This window comes from Peromyscus eremicus, chromosome 1, assembly GCF_949786415.1.
Source record: "Peromyscus eremicus chromosome 1, PerEre_H2_v1, whole genome shotgun sequence".
Lineage (NCBI taxonomy): Eukaryota > Metazoa > Chordata > Mammalia > Rodentia > Cricetidae > Peromyscus > Peromyscus eremicus.
In genome coordinates this window covers 179791874-179812712 of record NC_081416.1, presented here as the reverse complement: position 1 = coordinate 179812712, position 20839 = coordinate 179791874, and the positions used below count along the sequence as shown (strand labels likewise).

The 20839-nt window shown below is 45.2% G+C and overlaps 1 protein-coding gene across 2 annotated transcripts in view; it reads left to right on the top strand.

Annotated features, from left to right (window-relative positions):
* Positions 1 to 5883: 5883 nt before the first annotated feature.
* Positions 5884 to 20839, top strand: part of Nlrp4 (NLR family pyrin domain containing 4) — a 34040-nt gene continuing 19084 nt past the window's right edge. Inside the window, exons 1-4 of one of the 2 annotated variants that reach the window (XM_059253617.1) lie at positions 5884 to 5994; positions 6156 to 6261; positions 13232 to 13575; positions 18137 to 19709. In XM_059253617.1, the coding sequence (XP_059109600.1) occupies positions 13299 to 13575; positions 18137 to 19709 (1850 nt within the window). In that variant the 5' untranslated portion in view covers positions 5884 to 5994; positions 6156 to 6261; positions 13232 to 13298. The remainder of the gene's footprint in view (positions 5995 to 6155; positions 6262 to 13231; positions 13576 to 18136; positions 19710 to 20839) is intronic. The other variant, XM_059253618.1, reaches the window with a different exon arrangement.

Genomic DNA, 20839 nt, shown 5'->3' with positions numbered 1-20839 from the left:
GCTGCCTGGATGGCCAGGAACCAGGGGCTGGACAGCCCAGAGACCTAGGGTAGAACCAAACATGACTGGAGAAAAAAATGATTCTTGATGATATTCTGTTGTACTTGTAGACCACAGCCTAGCATAATCGTCATCAGAGAGGTTTCATCCAGCAACTGATGGGAACAGATGCAGAGACCCACAACCAAACATTAGGAAGTGCTCAGTGAATCCTGCAGAAGACAGGGAGGAAAGATTGTAGGAGCCAGAAGGGGCAAGGACCCCACAAGAAAATGGCCCAGAGAATCAGCTGACCAGGACTCACAGGGGCTCACAGAAACTGAATGGACAATCAAGGAGCCTATATTGGTCTGACCTAGGTCCTCTACATATATATACATTATGGTTGTGTAGCTTGGTCTCCTTGTGGGACTCCTAACAGTGGGAGTGGAGGTATATCTGGCTCTTTTGCCTTCTTTTGGGACCCTTTTCCTCCTACTGGGTTGCCTCATCCAGCCTTACTATGAGGGGATGCACCAGGTCTTATTGTAACTTGTTATGCCATGTTGGGTTGACATCCCTGGGAGGCCTGCTCTTTTCTGAATGGAAATGGAGGAGAAGTGGATCTGGAGGAGAGGGTAGGAGGGGGAGAGAGACTAGGAGGAGAGGAGGGAGGAGAAACTGCCATTGGGATGTAATAGATGAGGGAAAATAAATAAAAAAGAAAAAATAGTGAATAAGTGAAACAAAAATTGAGGAGTTGGGATGTAGTTCAGGAGAAGGCTTGCCCGGTATACATGAGGCCCTGAGTTCAAAGTCTGAGTGTTGCATAAACCAGGTGTGGCGGCATACATGTGCAATGCCAGCACTTAGAGAGGAAGGAGAAAAGTCATCTTTAGCTATGCAGAGTTCAAGACCAGCCTGAGCCACATGAGAGCCTGTCTTGAAACAACATTTAAATGAATGAAATAGGAAACGAACAAGTAGAAACCCAAAACATTTTAAAAGGTGGATGTAATCAATGTAGCTAAATTGAAATGGGGGAGAGGTGTGAAGGTGGGTAAAAAGTAAAGAAATGAAGACAGAGATTACAGGGACCCTGGCAAATAAGTGATGGAACATGCACTAGAAACTCTATGTGTGTGTGTGTGTGTGTGTGTGTGTGTGTGTGTGTGTGTGTGTAATTAAGAAGTAAAAGAGGGGGTCGAGTTTCTACTGAAGACCTAGGGTGACCCCTCTACAGCCATGGTCCCTTTTGCCTTTTGTCATTTGGGGGTTTCAATTTTTTTAACTCATTATTAGTCCACACTCTGGCAAACTTTAGAACAAATGCTTGTTTCTGCATGCCCAAACACCTTACACAAAATATATGCATACTGACTTATAGATAAGACCCGAGTGAAAATATTTTAATAACATATAAGTTTTTTAATATTTGTCTCTTTTTTTCTTTTTCTTCATTCTTCTCTCATACACTACATCCCAACTGCAGCCTCCTCTCCCTCCCCTACTTCCAACTCCCTCCCCCAACAGATTCACTGCTCCTCCATTTTTTACTCTTCAGAAAAGAGCAGGCCCCCCAGGGATGTCAACCAAACACGGCATAACAAGATGCAATAAGACTAGGCATAACCTATCAAAATGGCTACGATCAATAAATAACACAAGTGGCAGTTCATGCTGGTGAGGGTGTGGAGCAAGAGGAACACTCCTCCATTACTGGTGGGAGTGCAAACGTGAACAGCCACTATGGAAATAAATATGGGGGTTCCTCAGAAAATTGGGAATTGATCTACCTCAAGACCCAACCATACCACTTTTTGACATATACCCAAAAGACAATCCATCCTGCCACAAGGACACATGCTCAGTCATGTTCATTACAGCTTTATTCATAATAGCCAGAAACTGTAAACGACCTAGTTGTCCTTCAACTGAAGAATAGATAAGGAAAATGTGGAACATTTACACAATGGAGTGTTACTCAGCTGTTAGAAAAAATGACATCATGGAATCTGCAGAGGAAGATGCATGGAACTCCCCGGGAAGAGGAAATAGAAGATATCTTGTGGGTGGACTGGGAACAGGTAGGGAAGGGAACATGGAGCAGGTAGAAGAAGGGGAGAGAGTACCAGGAGAGTGCCAGCCATCTTCTGTAACCGGGCTAGACTCCCAGTGGTGGGGCTGGGACACCAACCCAGCCACAAAACCTTCAAACCACAACCTGTCCTGCCTGTAAGATGTGCTGGGGCAATGGCGGCTCAGAGCTTGTCGGTGTGGCCAACGCATGGCTGGTCTAACCTGAGGCCTAAGTCATGAGAGGGAACCAGGCCTGACACAGCCTGGATGGTCAGGATCCGGAAGCTGGATAGCTCAAAGACCTAGGGTATAAGCAAGCCAGACTGACAAAAAAAATTTTTTTTAAAGTCAATGAAATGATTCCTAAAGATATTCTGCTATACTCATAGAGCCTAGCCCAAGTGTCCTTAGAGAGGCTTCCTCCAGCAGCTGATGGGAGCAGAAGCAGAGATCCACAGCCAAACATTAGGTGGAGCTTGGGGAAACCCGCAGAAGAAGGGGAGGAAGGATTGTAGGAGCCATGGAGGTCATGAACACCAGGAGAATCAACTCAGCATAAGTTGAGTTAAAATGCACACACACACACACACACACACACACACACACACACACACACACACACAGCTCATAGGGACTCACAGAGATTGAAGTGGCAATCAGGGAGCCTGCACAGGTCTGCATTAGATCCTCTGCATACATGCATGCTGTGGTGGTTTAGCTTGGGGTTTTTGTGGGGGCCCCTAACAGTGGAAATGGGGGTGTCCCTGGCTCTTTTGCCTGCTCTTGGGACTCTTTTCCTCCAATTGGGTTGCCTCATCCAGCCTTGATATGGAGATTTCAAATTTTTATTTTCAATTTTTTTTTTACTCACTTCAACTAAACAAAAACCAAAATATATTCCAGCCCTCATTATCATTTTCCCAAATGACTTTTGAGATTTTCCTCTTTACCTTCGGACTTGATTGGTTTGTATATGAGAGTGTTACATTTACTTTTTCCTACTTGGGGTTCCTACTTTGATCATTGGTTGACTAATATCAGCAAGTTTTCAGACTGTATTTCTTTAATTAATGTTTTCTATTTTCCTCCATATTTCTTTTTAAGTGTGTGTGTGTGTGTGTGTGTGTGTGTGTGTGTGTGTGTGTGTGCATTTTAAGTTCACAATTTTGTATTGGGTCACATTCACAGCTCTCCCCTAGATGCATGCAGCCAACAGGACACAGGCTGGACACACTTCCAAGGTCACAGTAACTTCACAGAGAACAGAACAAAAGAGAACCCTGACACACCTGTGCATTTCTGACCCAGACTGGGAAGCTCCGGACATCTTGCACTTTGCAGGTTTTCACAGGATCTCCTGATTGAGAGATGGTCCACACCCAGCTGATGATGTCAGAATTCTTGGGGCATTGTGCCAGAAAATCTGGAGGGTTCTCCACACCAATCTCCATGTCGCATAGCTAAGAATGCCATAAAGTCCACAGAGAAAAGCTATGTCATCACCTGCCAAGGTTCCATGTAAGTCCAAGCGATGTCATCAATGATTGCGGAGGGCCAGCGAGATGGCTCACTTGGCAAAGGTGCTTGCCATCCAGCTGCATGACCTGAGTTCAATTCCTGTGGACCTGCAAATTGATCTCTCCTATACACTAAATAAAGAAATAAGTAGATGGTTTTTAAAGAAATAAATAAATACTTGTGGAATGTGTGGGATCATAGCAGGGGAGGGGGTGTAGAAATAGTCGCTAGATCAATAGTTCTCAACCTGTGGATCTCCATTCCTTTGCGGGGGTGGGGGGGATGTCAAATGACCTTCTCAAAGGGGTCAAATGTCAGATATTCTGCATATCAGATATTTACATTACAATTCATCACAGTAGCAAAATGACAATTATGAAGTAGCAATGAAAATAATTTTATGGCTGAGGGGTCACCACAACATGAACTGTATTTAAGGGCTGCAGCATGAGGAAGGTTGAGAACCACTGTCCTAGATCCTTAACCCAGGAGTCAGCAGGCCGGAAACACCTGAGCATCCGTACCCATCTCCGAGGACCTGTTCCCACCTGCAGCACTCTGCTGAAATCAGCCACGAGTTCTGGGTACCACTGGGGACTGTGACTCCTCCCATCACACCCAACAAAGGAGAAGTGGTGGTCCTCCCAGTAGACACAAAAGGGGGAAGACACAAAAGATGCAACCTCTGTGTGTAATCCCAGGTCTTTGTAAATTAGGAAACAACTCAATAAAGCGGCCCAAAACAAAAACACCGAAAACCTCATGATGAAAGAAAAGATCATTTAAAATGATACCTTTTTAATGTGTGTGTGTGTGTGTGTGTGTGTGTGTGTGTGTGTGTGTGTGTGTAGGGCAGAGGACAACTCCGGAGAGTCAGTTCTCTCCTTCCACCAAGTGAGCCCCAGGGATCAAACTCAGGTCCTCAGGCTCGGCAGCTGAGTGCCTTTACCCGCTGAGCCCTTGCACCAGCCCAAGACGCCATTCTTAAAGGACACAAAACAAATGTACTCTCTCGTTTTATTGATAATCCACACAGGTCTAAACGTGTAGTCAATTCTGTTGGGCAAAAAGAGAGGATCTGGAGCAACATTAGCATTATTGGAGATAATTTGAAAGTCTATGTAAATCCTCCCAACCATAGAATAACTATAAAGATTCAAAACAGCTTTTTTTGGGGGGGATAGTTCTAGCTCTATGGTGAAGCCCTTGCTCGGAGGTAGAATACCTGCCTGGCATGCTTGGAGGACTATGCTTGTGTTCCACACCCAGCATAATTTTTTTAAAAGATATAAGGCAGATTTGATCAACATAAAGTCAATATAAAAACCTGACCATCTTCCCATAAAAATATGTATATATATTTACATCGGTTTCCTATGTCCTTTCAAAGCTGCCCAGTGGATGTGTGAGACTCAGATAGAATGGAATCCTGTATATTTTTCCATGTATAGGCCTATAGAAGCTTAATCTATACATTAGGCATAACAAATGATTAATAATAATAACATAACAAAATTGAGAACATTAATTATACACCGTACAGTCATTTAATACGATCGAGTTATTGCTGAGATTTACCACTTAATTTTTTTTAATTTACTACATTTATTTATTCATCTATCTACTGTGCGTGGGTGAATGGATCAGGGGACAGCTTGCAGGAGTCAGTTTCCTCCTTCCACCGTGTGGGTCTTCCAGACTTGACATCAAGTGCCACCTGCTGAGCGGTCTCACTGCTATCCCCTCCCCCACTTAATATTTTCAAACCTCGGTTGACAGAGGGCAGCCTAAGCCAGGGAAGGAAGAGCGCTGGCCATCGTAGTCAGAACTTGAAATTTAGCCACGAGTGATTGTGCACACCTGCAATCCCAGCACTCAGGAGGCTGAGGCAGGAGGAAACCGAGTTCAAGGACAGCCTGGTCTACATAGTGGGGGGAGGGAGACAGAGAGGCTGCCTACCCCCATTTATATGCTAGATAGCGATGGCACGCATATAAAACGGTAATGACACACAAAGGTGATGAAGGGATCCATCTCTGCTTCCCGTTTGGGAGATGCTGGAGGGGTTCCGTACAGTCAGAAGCCCCGGAGATCCCATATCCGGAACTCATCCGGGATCCTATACCTAGATCCACTGCAACATCCGCTGCCCTGTAGAATACCAGGAACCGGGGGCTCGGAGCCACACCCAGCATCCAACATCAATCACATCCTTCTTCCTTTCGCCAAAGGCCCCCCGGACCAATGAGAGGGAGTGACACATTGGCCAATCACATGGCACCATAGACTTTTTCTGCCCAGTTCCAGCTGCCATGTATTAAAGGGCTAACGTGGAAGCCCCGGGGCGGTGAGTCAGCAAGTCTTGTCTGCGGCTTTCCTCGTGTATGCATTTATTTTCTGCTGTTATTTGAGGCAGGGGTGTGTGTGCGCTTCGTTTTTTTCTCCCCTTTTCCTCTCCCACACGCCTTGACCCACCAGAATCAGCTGGCGTCCTAAGCCATGGCTCTCTGGACTTAATTTAAGCAGGGTAGCCAAGACACTTGGTGGTACTTACATTTAACTTTTTTTTTTTTTTTAAGGAAAAACACAACTCGCTGCTAGACCGAATCCTCCAATGCTTGCTTCGTCCGGCGGGATCCGTGGACAATCCCGCCGACTTTCATCCGACTCTTTTCCGACTTCGAAGTAAGTAGAGGGACCACAAGAGACGGTTAGCTGAGCTGGGGGACCTCGGAGGAGCGGGTGCTCGTGAGGCCTCCCCCGATACAAAGAGAAAATAATAGCATGGGTAGGCGTCGTGAAGGTTGCAGACCTGAGAATTTAGAGGGTGGAGATAGACTTACGTTATTTGTATTCGTGGATGTGAGGCCTTGGACCAGGAGAACCCATAGAGAAGCAGGCGGGTATGGTCAAACCCAGTCGTTTTATCTAAGCGGTTCACGTGAGTTCTCTCTTGCATGGCAGAGAGGTCTTTGATGTTCCATTTGCCTGGTGTAATCCTTCAGACTCGCCTTTTTTTTTTTTTTTTTTTTTTTGGCTACGGAGGTCAATGCATAGGGGCAAAGAGTGCCTTTGCATATCAATAAAAGCTGGTCTTTGCTGTTGGCTGATGTGTTGAGTGGTAGCTGCTGGGCTAAACAAATACATCTGACCTCTAATACTTCCAAAGGAGGCAAAAGGAGATTGTTGTGGATTTAATTAGTCGTCCGAAGGGTAACCCTGTGGAGAACCATTGCATCCTCTCCGAGGGGAAGAAGATGCAGTGTGATAATCAAGGCAGATACTCAAGTTAAGTAGCCGCAAGGAAAGAGAGAACAAAGATTTTTAAGAAACCAGGAGCTCCGCAGAGGCAGGCCAGGGGTTCCCTGTAGGAGGGAGGGTGAACCCGCTGATCCCTGACTTTGAAATTCTAGCCTCGCCCACAAAGCAATTCAATTCTTAGAGTTTTTTGTTGTTGTTGGAGTTGGTTGGGTTTTTTTTAGACAGGGTTTCAAGTACTGTGGGCTAGCCTCCAAATCACAGTATAGACAAGGGTAACCCCCAACTTCTTAACCCCCGGCTTCCTCCTCCCACATTCTTGGATTACAGGTGTGCACCACCACACCTGATTTTCTGTGTTGCTGGGGATGGAACCCAGGGCTAAGCAAGCATCCTCCCAATCAACTGACATCCCTAACTGAATTTCTGTAGTTTTAAACCACTAGTTTGTCATTTTGTTACAGAGACCCATGCAAATTTACCTCTAATATTTACCATAGATAAATAACTTCAGGGTTATGTTTTGAAAATAAAAATGCTATTTTTCAGAACCACGGTATATCAAAGTCAGGAAACTTAACAGTAACAGGATATCATTGGCCAACATTTTAAAAAAAAGCCCTTATTTTAGCCTGAGGTTGTGACTCATGCCCTTGATCCCAGCACCAAAACCAAATAAAATAGTGAATGGAAAAAAAGTCACCAGGCAGTGGTGGTGCATGCTTTTTTTTTTTTTTTTTTTTTTTTTTTTTTTGGTTTTTCGAGACAGGGTTTCCCTGTGTAGCTTTGCGCCTTTTCCTGGAACTCACTTGGTAGCCCAGGCTGGCCTCGAACTCACAGAGATCCACCTGTCTCTGCCTCCCGAGTGCTGGGATTAAAGGCGTGCGCCACTACCACCCGGTGTTGGTGCATGCTTTTAATCCCAACACTTGGGAGGCAAAGACAGGCAGATCTCTGTGAATTTGAGACCAGCCTGGTCTACAGAGAGAGTTCCAGGACAGCCAGGGCTACATAGAGAAACCCTGTCTCAAAAAACAAAACAAACAAACAAAAAAGTCAAAGGCAGTAGATTGAGAGACCCCAAAGGGTCTAATTAAGAATAAATATCAGCCAGGCATGGTGATGCATGCCTTTAATCCCAGCACTTGGGAGGCAGAGGCAGGATCTCTGAGTTCTAAGCCAGCCTGGTCTGCAGAGTGAGTTCCAGGACAGCCAGGACTGTTGTATGGGGAAACTTTGTCTCAGAAAACCAAAAAACAGAAAGAATAAACAAATATAAACACTTGAGAGGAAGAGCAGGCCTTGTGAGTTCCAGGACTGTTAGCGCTACACAGTGAGACCCTGACTCCAAAAAAAAAAGGCCTAATGTTTATAGTTTGTTTTTAAATGGTTGGGTGTGTTTTCATTAGAGATTTTACATTAAATATTAACACCTCCAACATGCAGCCTGTGCCTGAAATGGGTGGTGTTCAGGCACTCAATTGTGTGCTTGCTCACCAGCCCCACCCCGCGTGCATGTATGGGTTTGTGTGCATGGGTGTGAGTGTAAAATAAGTTCTGGGTGGCACCAAGTGAATTTGTTTCGACCCAGTTTTCTGATGAAGATGTTGGAATCCGAAGTCTACAGAGGAACTTGTTTCACCTGTTAAGTTACCCTTTCAATCTTTCCATCAGGGTTGAAGGTTTAGCTTGGCAGTGAGCATGCTTGCCTGGCATGTTCAAGGCGCCCTGGGTTTGATCTCCAATGCTGGAACCAAAAACCCCTTAAATAAAAAGAAATAAGAAGGGGAAGGCTGTCATTTTCTAAGAACCCAAATATTGGAGCAAAACCATCCTGGTGGATTGGATTGAAAGCTGTGACAGCCTCTGCCTCTGATACCTACGGAGCATGTCGTGTGAGGTTTCTGAATGCTGGCTGATGATTCTTGTTCGCTTATTATTCCCTTTTCCTTTTTTGTCTCATTCCTATCTGTCTGTCTGTCTGTCTGTCTATGTATTTATTTGGAGACAGAGTCTTAATTTGTGGCCCTAGCTACCTCAGATTCACAGAGATCTGCCTGCCTCTGCCTTCTGAGTGCTGGGATTAAAGGTGTGTACCACCATGGTGACCTTATTTATTTATTTATTCATCAATTTATTTATTTATTTTGGTTTTTTGAGACAGGGTTTCTCTGTGTATTCCTGGCTGTCCTGGAACTCACTCTATAGACCAGGCTGGCCCCAAACTCAGAAATCCGCCTGCCTCTGCCTCTTGAGTGCTGGGATTAAAGGTGTGTGCCACCACCGCCTGGCTTATTTTATTTTATTTTATTTTTTATTTAGACCTGTTGGTAGTTCTCAAAGAATCTACTGACTCTCTCTCTGTGTCTGTCTGTCTCTGTCTCTGTCTCTGTCTCTGTCTGGCTCTGGCTCTCTGTCTCTGTCTCTCTGTGTCTCTCTGTGTCTCTCTGTCTGTCTGTCTGTCTCTCTCTCTCTCTGCTTCGATCATTAGTATTTTCTTCTGGTTCTGGTTGGCCTGTTCTCACTTATGGTGTATAGTTGGCTCATGAAATGTGAAGCTAAGTACCGTACAGTTAGTGTTGTCCATATGTGCACAGCTGTGGGGTCACTCACTTGAACACGGACAACCCGCCAGTGGCCACCCACCCCAAGGAAGAACAATTCTCCTCCTCAGTAGCTATCAATAGCTCTTGAGTTAGGGGTGAGGCGAGTATCCACCCCTCCTCCCATCCACGCCAGAATGATGACCGGCTGGGTCTCGTTCTGGCGACCACAGCCCACGTGTGTGCAGCAACAGCTCGCCTGGCATTGAAGTTCCTCCCCAAATTCCCCATCGTGTTATTGCAGGAAGCAAAGCCTCATCTAAGGAGTATTCATGGTGGAGAGTGCCCCCTTTTCTGATCACAAAGAAGACTGCCTGTAACTTTGCAACTCTGCAGAATGCCGCCACCAATTAGAAGGGGAAGCAGGCTCCCCTGGTTTCAATCTGTGGCAGCATACTGAAAAATGGGGACCCTAGCAATTTCTTACGGTGACCACGCAAGAGAAGGGGCTGCTGCGGGCTTGGTGGCCTGAGCAGGAATCTGGTCTGGATTCTAACAGTTACCTCTTCCTACAGTGTCTGATCCCGTTGAGTTTTGACTAGCGAGAGGAACATAGCTCCACACCACACCAGCAGCTGCCTGGGGAATTCTCAGAGACACCCCACACACACACCCAGGCAAAACCAGGATTTGTGGCTTCGACCAAGAAATTTATTCAGAGCAAGCCAGACGAGAAGCAAAGTTGGGTTTGTTTAAAATAAAGCAATGCCCCAGCACTCGGGAGGCAGAGCCAGGCGGATCTCTGTGAGTTCGAGGCCAGCCTGGGCTACCAAGTGAGTCCCAGGAAAGGCGCAAAGCTACACAAAGAAACCCTGTCTCGAAAAACCAAAAATAAATAAATAAATAAAGCAATGCTCCAAAAGAGGGTGGAGCACCCCAGATAGGACGTGGGCTTCTCAAAGGAGACTCACAGTTGGGTTTCTTTCGGTGGGGATACGTAGGATCTTCATGCATCTCTAAAGGTTGCCAAAAAGTACCCTGCCCCGCCCCTTCTTTCTGACATTGCCCAGAAAGTGTAATTTGTGGGGCTGGAGAGATGGCTCGGTGATTAAGAACACTTCCGGAGGACCCATGTCTGGTTTCCACATGAATGGCTCACAACCACCTGTAACTCCAGCTCCAGGGTATCTGATGCCCTCTTCTGGCCACTGCAGACCACACACACACACACACACACACACACACACACACACGGATTTCAAAATACCTTTAAAATGTTATTTGTAACTAGATTAAATGTTAAAGACGTTTTTCTCAGCACAGGTGGTTTTTTGAGGGCCATCTTCTAGGACAGGAGAGAGTGCTAGAGAATCAAAATCATATGTTATTTTAGCCAGAAGTAAACACAGCCTAATTCCTGTCTGTGTTGTCCTTGATGGAGCCAGGAAGGCATCCCCTGGCTCTAAATGATGGCAATTCATTTGTCTTCTTAGATGAGATGTCCTTTGGAGAACACATACGGTGTCAGTGGGCCTTTAGGTCCTTGTCAGCGGGGTCTGACGTGACGTGTCTTTTTCAGCCGTCAAAACAGAAGGCTGGGTCTCCAGAGCATAGCATCTATCCTGCACAAGCTCCTCTGTCCACATCGCCCCAATTCCCTATCTTCCCACCCTGCCTCAGGCTGTCTGTCTAACAATACTTTTCAGAGAAATGTCTGCCATCCACTTGCCCGACTTAGCCATCTGGAATTCTCTCCAGTTTTTTCTGTGTCTTCATTTCTCCGTTTCACTGTTTCAAACCTAGATGTGGGTTAATTTCTCCCCCTGGGCTTCTCAGTATAGTAGACTGATGATTTCATCAGTCGTTTCAAAGGACTCAGTAGTGATCTTTTCAAAGTAGATTCCTCAGCTTACACTGAAGTTGCATCTCAGTAAACCCGAGTGGACATGGGAAGTATCGTAAATTGAAAATACAAGTGGACTTTTAATTTTATTACATTTATTTTATCTCTGTGTGGGTATATGTGTAGGGATGCACAGATGCCATGTAGTGTCTGTGGAGTCAGAGGCCTGCTTATACAAGTTGGTTTTCTCTTTCTACTGTGTACACACATCTCAATCCTAAGGCCACCCAGGACTAGACTCTGCATTCATTTATTCATTCATTCATTCAGTGTGGCTGGGGTTCTAGAATGCAGCCAAGTGCTTTAACAACTGAGCTGTATCCACAGTCTCTCAATCATGTCTGTAGGTACATGAGGCTAGCTCATTGTTTGCATTTTATCAATGATGAGGAATGTTCAGCATCTTTTCATTAGTGAGTGAGTGTGTGTGTGTGTGTGTGTGTGTGTGTGTGTGTGTGTACACGCACACGCACCTGCATGCAGGTATATGTGGGGACCAGAAGACAGCCTCAAGAATCATTCTTGGGCGCCAGTTCATTTTATTTCACACATGGACTGTGTGTTGTTCTAGTATCACTTGTCAAAAAGACACTACTTTGTGTAAGTTCCCACTATTTATGGATAAATCTGTTTTTTAGGTTGTAGATATGCTAGGTGGATATAGGTTAAGATTCTCATATTTTCTGGATGATTCTATTATTTCCACATCTGACATCATCCTTTCTGTATTTTTGTCTTAAAGTGAAAAATCTTGGACATCATAATTAAGACTTCCTTTGGATGCTTTTGGCAATCTGGGTTTTTTTGTTTTGTTTTGTTTTTTGGTTTGGGGTTTTTTTGGTTTTGTTTGTTGTTGTTGTTTTGATTTGTTTTTGGTTTGGTTTTGTGCAGTACTGAAGACTGAACCTAGTACGATGCACATACTACACAAACACTCTACCACTGATCCATAACTCTTTTTTATTTTTATATACTTTAAAAATTCTGTCTTCATTACTTATGTGTGTGAATGTTTTATCTGTGCACCATATGCATGCCTGGTGCCCATGGAGGCCAGAAGAGGGTGCCAAGTGCTTTAAAAGTGGAGTGACATGGTCAGCAGGTACTGTACTCTTAACCCCTGAGCTGCACCCTACCCTCATTGTAAGCCACGACGTGGGGTGTGGGGAATTGAACCTAGGTCCTCTGGAAAAGCAGCCAGTGCTCTAACCACTGAGCCATCTCTCCAGCCCTCTGTCCTTTTTGAGACAGGGTTTCACTCAGTTGCCTGCCTTGACTTCACTGTGTTTTGTACGCAGACCCTGAACTTGTAATCCTCCTGCCTCAGCCTCTGAAGTTGTTGGGATTCCAGGCCCATGCCACTATGCTCAGCTACTGCTTTACATTTTAGCTGGTTTATGCCATAAATGTATCCTATACCATCATCATAAATACTGTTCCATATATTAGCCTTGCACCCGGGATCACCCGGTCAGAGGTGACAGTAACGCTCTTAAGATTTATTTATGTGTGTGGATGTACCTGAGTGCGTGTTTGTGCACCACATGTGGGCCATGCCTGCAGAGTCCACAGAGGGTGTTTGATCCCCGGGAGCTAAAAGTTACAGGCAGCTGTGAGCGCGCACACACACACATACACACACACACACACACACACACACACACACACTGGTGCAGGTACTGGGAACCTAGTCTCTCTGTCAACCTGGAGCTCACCAAATTTGGTTAGACAAGCTGGCCAGCAGGTCCGAAGAATCCTCCTGTCCCTGCTTTACCAGTGCTAGGATTACAGGGCTATGCCACCCCACCCTGCTTCCTGCATTAGTGCCGAGGATCCACACATATGTCCTTAAACTTGCTCAGCAAACAAGTCACCAGCTCAGCCACCTCCCCAATCCTTTGGCCCCATTTTTTTTTTTTAATAACTCACTGCTTCCCTGATTTTCCCACAGATCCGATCTGTTTCTTACTGCTGGTGCTCGTCTCTCTGGAGACGCGTCTGTTCTTCCGTAAGACAGAATGGCATCTTTCTTTTCTGATTATGGCCTTATGTGGTACTTGGAAGAACTAAACAAGAAGGAATTTATGAAGTTTAAGGAAGTCCTCAAGCAGGAGATCATACAATACGGGCTGAAACAGATTCCTTGGACCGAAGTAAAGAAGGCTTCTCGGGAAAGCCTTGCCAACCTCCTGGTGAAATACTATGAGGAGAAGAAAGCCTGGGATGTGACCTTCAGAATCTTCCAGAACATCAATAGGAATGATCTCAGTGAGAGGGCAGCAAGAGAGATTGCTGGTGAGTTGGTTAAAGCGTCTTTACAGTGTGGATCATGTCATAGTTTTGATAACACTTCCTCATGCCCATCTACCATAGGACCAGCAGGAGTCGGAGGGACGTTATGCTTCTTGAGGAAGGAGGCAGATTCATGTTGACATGTTAGCTCTGATCTGTGTAGTCAAATGTGTGAGGGCTTCATGCCCTAACCTACCGAGATTGTTCAGCTTCTACCTCAGGACCTCAGTGATTTTACCCTTGCATCAAAACTGGAGCCTTAGCTCCAGAGTGAGGTGATGGCTCTGTGGATTTGGGCTAGCAGCAGCAGAAAGCACCTGCTTATAGATCACATCATGGGGGCCAGGAAGGTGGCTCCATCTGGGTAAATGTCTCAGCAGCCGCGTAAAAGCCAGGTACTGTAGCAAGCTGGCCATTCAGCGTGGTGAGTTCTAAGCCAGCTGAGAAGAAACTCGTCTCCAAAAAAATGAGATGGAGGGGCTGGAGGGGTAGCTCAGTGGTTAAGAACATTTGCTGCTCTTACAGAGGACCTAGGCTCAGTTTCCAGAATCTACGTGGTGGTTTTACAACACCCAAGTGTCAGGGAATCCAGCGCCCTCCTCTGTCCGTTGAGGGCACTGCACACATGTGGTACACATACATGTATGCAGACAGAAGCACCCATTAGGCTTAAAATAAAACAAATCTTTCAAAGAAAATGAAAGTGTAGGGCAGCTGAAGCAGACACCCAGTGTCAGCCTCTGCGTGTGTACCATGCCCCTCCTCCTACTCGCTTGTGCCCCTCCCCTACTCACCCCCCACGTACAGACATGTCTGTGTTTGAAACAACTATGTAATCTGATGTGACACAAGATTCCTCAGTCTTTGTGTGTCAGTTTCAATCTTTTTTTTTTTTTAAGATTTCTCAAAACCTTTATTCCGAATTGGGTTTTACTAGCCCTGTCACACAACAACAACAAAATGGGTTTAAATCTAAGATTAAATGTTAAATAATTTTTTATTTCTTTTCAAAAACATTGGCTAGAATAAGAAAAAGAAGTTAGTTCCACTTCTTTTTTTTCTTCTGTAATTGCTTGTGAGGAATAAAGCAAGAATAAACTTTTATCAATCATTTAATTTAAAATTTTATATACTCTGATATTACCCACTAAGACCAAATATCAAGCTAAAGTAAGAAAGAATTAACAAAGTACATTCAGTCATGCTTTAATAACATATTACTGCATTATGGGATTCAAATCTACTTTTTTTTTTAATTTTTATTTTGCAATACAATTCAGTTCTACATATCAGCCACAGATTCCCTTGTTCTCCCCCCTCCCGCCCCCCTCACCTTCCCCCCAACCTGCCCCCCATTCCATTCTCCTCCAGGGCAAAGCCTTCCCCGCAGACTGAGATCAACCTGGTGGACTCAGTCCAGGTAGGTCCAGTCCCCTCCTCTCAGGCCGAGCCAAGGGACCCTGCATAGGCCCCAGGTTTCAAACAGCCGACTCATGCAATGAGCACAGGACCCGGTGCCACTGCCTGGATGCCTCCCAAACAGATCAGGCCAATCAACTGTCTCACCCACTCAGAGGGCCTGATCCAGTTGGTGACCCCTCAGCCATTGGTTCATATTTCATGTGTTTCCGTTCATTTGGCTATTTGTCTCTGTGCTTTACCCAACCTTGGTCTCAACAATTCTCGCTCATATAAACCCTCCTCATTCTCGCTAATTGGACTCCCAGAGATCCACCTGGGGCCTAGTCATGGATCTCTGCATCCAGATCCCTCAGTAGTTGGATGAGGTTTCTAGCACGACAGTTAGGGTGTTTGGTCAGTTTCAATCTTTAACAAGCAAAACTCTATAACAGAAAAGTCATGTTTCATAAATAGTGTACTCTTAAGACCCACACACTATATGTATCCTGATATAAGATATCATGGTGGGCAGTGGTGGCACACGCCTTTAATCCCAGCACTCTGGAGGCAGAGGCAGGCATATCTCTTGAGTTCAAGGCCAGCCTGGTCTACAGGGCGAGTTCCAGGACAGGCAGAGCTACACAGAGCTACACAGAGAAACCATGTCTCAAAAAACTGAAGGAAAAAAATAATAATATGGATGCTTTAGGGTTCGATTCATTTCTTGTCTTTGAAGTTCTGGTGTCTTACTTTAGAAGCCTAGATAAAATTTTCCCCCGAGCTCATTGTGTTTGTGAGTCAGTGATAATCTTAGATCTGTAGCTACAAAATAGTCTTTACTCCCTAGTCTTCGTTGTTTAAAAATTGTCTCTGTGCTGTCATTTCTATTCCCACTTGTTCCGAAGACTCCAGGTGTACATAATAAATCATTAATTTAGGATTAAAGTGTAGGAGAACAATTAGGAATGACTTCATGTGTATGTGAGCGTGCCTTGATGTATGTATGTGTACCATGTGTGTACACTACCCAAGGAGGCCAGAAGAGGGTGTTTAGATCTTCTGGTACTGAACAGTCATGTGGATGCCTCTCTGTGAATGCTTGGAACTGAACCCAGGTCTTCCTGGTGCTTTTAACCACTGAGCCATCTCAGTGTTAGGAGCCGCATGTGTTAGGAGCCCCATGTGTTAGGTCTTCGTACGATGCCTTATGTATATCTTTTTATCTTTTTGTGCTTTAGGCTGGCTTTTGTTTCTAACTGCCCTTGTTCCCTTCACTCCCTGTTCAGCTACTTATAATCAATAACAAACCCACCTGTTGGCTTCTTTGGACTTTTTCTTACATTATTATTTGTGTATGGACACACATACACTTGTATACCATGGTGGAGGTCAGATGACAACTTTGGGTAGTTAATTCTGCTTCTATCATTTGGGTCTTGGGGACCAAACTCAGGGTAGTCAGGCTTGAGGGCAAATGCCTTTACCTCCTAAGACCCCAACCCATTGATTTGATTCTTAAATTTCATTAAGACATTTTACATATGCAGTTTGTCTTGGTTTTCATCAGTCTCTATTGATCACCCAACCTGCCTTTTATTTTTATTGAACACCTTTGAAAAATGGTTATACTTGTCATACAAGATGAGTTTCAGTATCAGATTTTCATATGTGTGTGTGTGTCTGTGTGTGTGTATCATTGTGCTTTGCTTACAGTATTGCCTCCCCCACCCCCCGTAGCTCTTCTTTTTTTCCTTCCCACTAGTTCCCTCTAGCCCCCTAAATAGACTCCTTCTCACTTTTACGCCTTACATGTAGGAGGTTGTATATATTGGACATTTTAAAAATAACTTTTAAAAAGTACATGTACGCGTGTGGGTCTTTGTGTGGGATTACATGTCTGAGTGCAGTGCCTGCAGAGGCCAGAGGCCTTGGATCCCTCTGGAACTGGGTCATAGGCCATTGTGAGCTACCTGATGTGTGTGCTGGGAACCATTCTCGGGACCTCTCGAAGAGTAGCCAGTGCTCTTGACGACCAAGCCATCTCTCCAGCCCCATTAATTCTAAACTTTTAACGTCAGTGTGATAGTGCCTGTTTTCATTGTTATGGAGTCAATCTTCTATTGACTGTGATACAGTTTTTTACAGTTTGGTGCTGTCATGGTAACCATGTGCAATTACACTCTCCTGGTATGTGCATCTATGTATGTGGTCCAGGTTGACAAGTTTGGGGGGCCATGCAGTCTTCCATACCTAGTTGGCCTTTCTGCTGCCCCAGGAGAACAGCTATGCACAGCACAGGGTTCTGTATGGCCTAGAGAATTATCTATGATAGCCATGCTTTGGGTTTTGAATGAATACAATGATTAAGTACATAGCAATTTAAAGTAAAATCATAAATAGCAGGTAAGTGATAGGTAGGTAGATAGAGAGGTGATAGGTGGGTAGATAGATAGCAAAACATCATCAAAATGGGCACACAAAACATTCCATAGAAATTGACTGGGGAGGCCTCTTTAAGAGAGCCATCTGTGGTTCCCAGACAGGGAGAGTCCCAAGCAGGGCAGAGTGTGTCCTCTCAAGTGGTACTCCCAACTGAGTGGAGTGGGTCGCTGTTCCAGCTTTGACCTCCAAGCACTGCCCCTAGTGTGGCAACAAGTAACTGCCACACCTGCCTGTGACCTGCCCCTGGGGCGTGGCTGAGATGGGGACCCCTTAAGACCCGGGATGTGTAAGTGCTTGCTGAAACAGCACGTGATAGTTAAATAACCTAACATTCATGAGACACACACATGGAAGCTGTGCCCAAGGGCCAGTGAAAAGCTCACATTAACCAGCATTGTTCTGGGCCCACAGCTTACAGATTCCTAAAAACATACATCGTGAGCAGGCTGAAAAAAATGACTCAGTGGTTAGGAGCATGCCCTGCTCTTGCAGAGGATCTGAGTTCAATTCCCAGCACCCATGTGGGGTGGCTCATGGCCAGATGTATCTCCTCTAGTGGGAGGAGGGGTTCAATGCCTCTGAGCTCCACAACCACAAGAAACCACTAACACACACATAATATTTTTTTAAGGGTACATCCTGAGAATTAAAATGTCAAGGTCAGATCGTATATGTGTGAATGCTTACCTTTGATGTGTTGTGGATTTTTTTTTCCTCTCAGGACACCCAAAGATCTATCAGGCTCATTTGAGGAATAAGTTGACCCAGGATTGGTCCAGAAAGTTCAACATCCCAACTCAGGATTTCCTGAAGCAGAAGTTCACCCAGGATGAATGTAATCGTTTTGAGCACCTTTTTGTTTCCAAGGTAACCGAGAGGAAAACACACACGGTGCTTCTGAAAGGAGTGGCAGGAATCGGCAAGACACTGATGTTGGCAAAGTTAATGCTGGCCTGGTCAGAAGGCCTGGTGTTTCAGAATAAATTCTCCTACATCTTCTACCTCTGCTGTCAAGACGTGAAGCAACTGAAGACAACGAGCCTGGCCGAACTGATATCCAGGGAGTGGCCCAGCCCCTCAGCTCCCATAGTGGAGATACTATCCCAACCGGAGAAACTCTTGTTCATCATTGACAGCCTGGAAGGGCTGAATTGTGATTTGACCGAACCAGAGTTGGAGCTGTGTGATAACTGGGTGGAGAAGCGGCCGGTGAATATACTGCTGAGCAGTTTGCTCAGGAGGAAGATGCTCCCAGAAGCCTCTCTCCTCCTCACAGCTACCCCAGAGACTTTTGATAAACTGGAGGACAGGATAGACTACACAGAAATGAAAATCATGATGGGCTTCGACGAGAGCAGTAGGAAGATGTATATCCGAGGCTTGTTCCAAGATAAGAACAGAGCCCAAGAAATCTTCAGGCTGGTGAGAGGAAACGAACAAGTGTTCAGTATATGCCAGGTCCCTTTGCTCTGCTGGGTGGTGGCTACTTGTCTGAAAAATGAGATAGAGAAGGGAGGAGACCCGGTCTCTGTCTGCCGACGTACCACCTCCGTGTATACCGCTTACATCTTGAGTCTGTTTACTCCCCAAAGTGCCCAGTATCCAAGCGAGAAGAGCCGAGAGCTGCTGCAGAGCCTGTGTTACCTGGCCGCCGAGGGCGTGTGGACTGACAAGTTTGCATTCAGCGAAGAGGACCTCAGGAAAGGGGGGATCCTCGACGGCGACATCTCGGCACTGCTGGACATCAAGCTGCTTCTGAAGAGCAGGGAGTCCAAGCATTTTTACACATTCTTCCACCCGTCTATCCAGGAGTTCTGTGCCGCCATCTTTTATCTGGTGAAGAGCCATGGGGACCATCCTAGCAAGGATGTCCGAAGTATCAAGACCCTCCTCTTTACGTTTCTAAAGAAAGTGAAAGTACAGTGGATTTTTTTGGGCTGCTTCATCTTTGGCCTTTTGCACAAATCGGAACAAGAAAAGCTAGAGGTGTTTTTTGGCTACCAGCTGTCCCAGAAGGTAAAGGAGACGTTGTATGAGTGCCTGGAAACGATAAGCGTCAACGAAGACCTTCAAGAAGAAGTGGACGGCATGAAGCTGTTCTACTGTCTGTATGAGATGGAGGACGACGTCTTCACCATGCAGGCCATGAGCTTCATGCAGCATATCAAGTTCGTGGCTAAGGATTATTCTGATCTGATTGTCGCCGCCTACTGCTTAAAGTACTGTTCTACACTGAGGAAACTCTCCTTTTCAACCCAAGATGTCCTGCAGCATGAACAGGAGTATAGCTATATGTGAGTCCATTCACTGTCTTTTCCGTCTCGTGCTCGGACTCTGCCCCTGTGGATTGATGATGGCTAGAGAATCCTGGTTCAAAACTCACCCTAACTGGTTGTCCAATGCTGAGGGTCAAGCCCAGAAACCCATACACACACATAACAAAAAGGCTCAGCAGGTTGTGTGTATGTATGTGTATATATGTATATATGTTTGTGTGTATATTTTATACATATATATATAGATATATACATGTGTGTATATATGTGTGTGTGTTTGTGCATACATATATATATAAATTAAAAGGCTATCAATTTGAGAGTGGAGGGCGTGATGGCTGGGAGGGGGAAAGCGATATAATTCTGTTTCAATTAATAGAAATATATCTTTAAACAATACATTTTAAAACAAAATAGAGCTTTTAAGGGGAAAAACACAAAAGCCACTTTTTGTCAACAGCTTCCGTTCTTACGTTTTTGGTTGTGAGCCTCACCTTTAATGGCTGAGCCATCTCCCCAGCGCGACAGCTTCCGTTCTTTGAAGATTTTTTTTTATTTTACGTGTATGTGACTGTGTGTGAGTATGCACATGTGTAGAGATGACCTCAGTGGCTGGAAGTGGGCATCAGGTCCCCAGGAGCTATAATTACAGATGGTTTGTGGACTGCCCCAGTATGAGTTCCAGGATCCAAATTCTTACTCTCTGAAGAAACATGAGCACTCTTAAATTAACCGGTGCACTGTCTCCAGTCCAGTGGGCTCCATTTTGAGCCCAGGTAGGCCATTTGATCTTATTGTTTATTTTTTGTTATTTTTTTTCTGAGACAAGTAGCTGTGGCAAACCTGGAACTCAGATCTCCATCTGCCTGTCTCCAGAGTACTGGGAGTAAAGGCATGCACCACCATGCCTGGCTTTTTTGATTATTACTAGTTGTGCCTATTTATAGAGTAGCAGGTGATGTATCAGTTCATCACATCCAGGGGCCAAGGAAGTGGCACAGTTGGCATAGTATTACTATAGTAACGCACAGGTCCTGGGTTTGCTCCCCAGCATCATAGAAAACTGAGTACAGTGGTCCATGCCTGTAAGCCAAGCCACTCAGGTAGTGGAGGCCCATCAGAAACTCAGGGTCGTCCTTGGTTATATA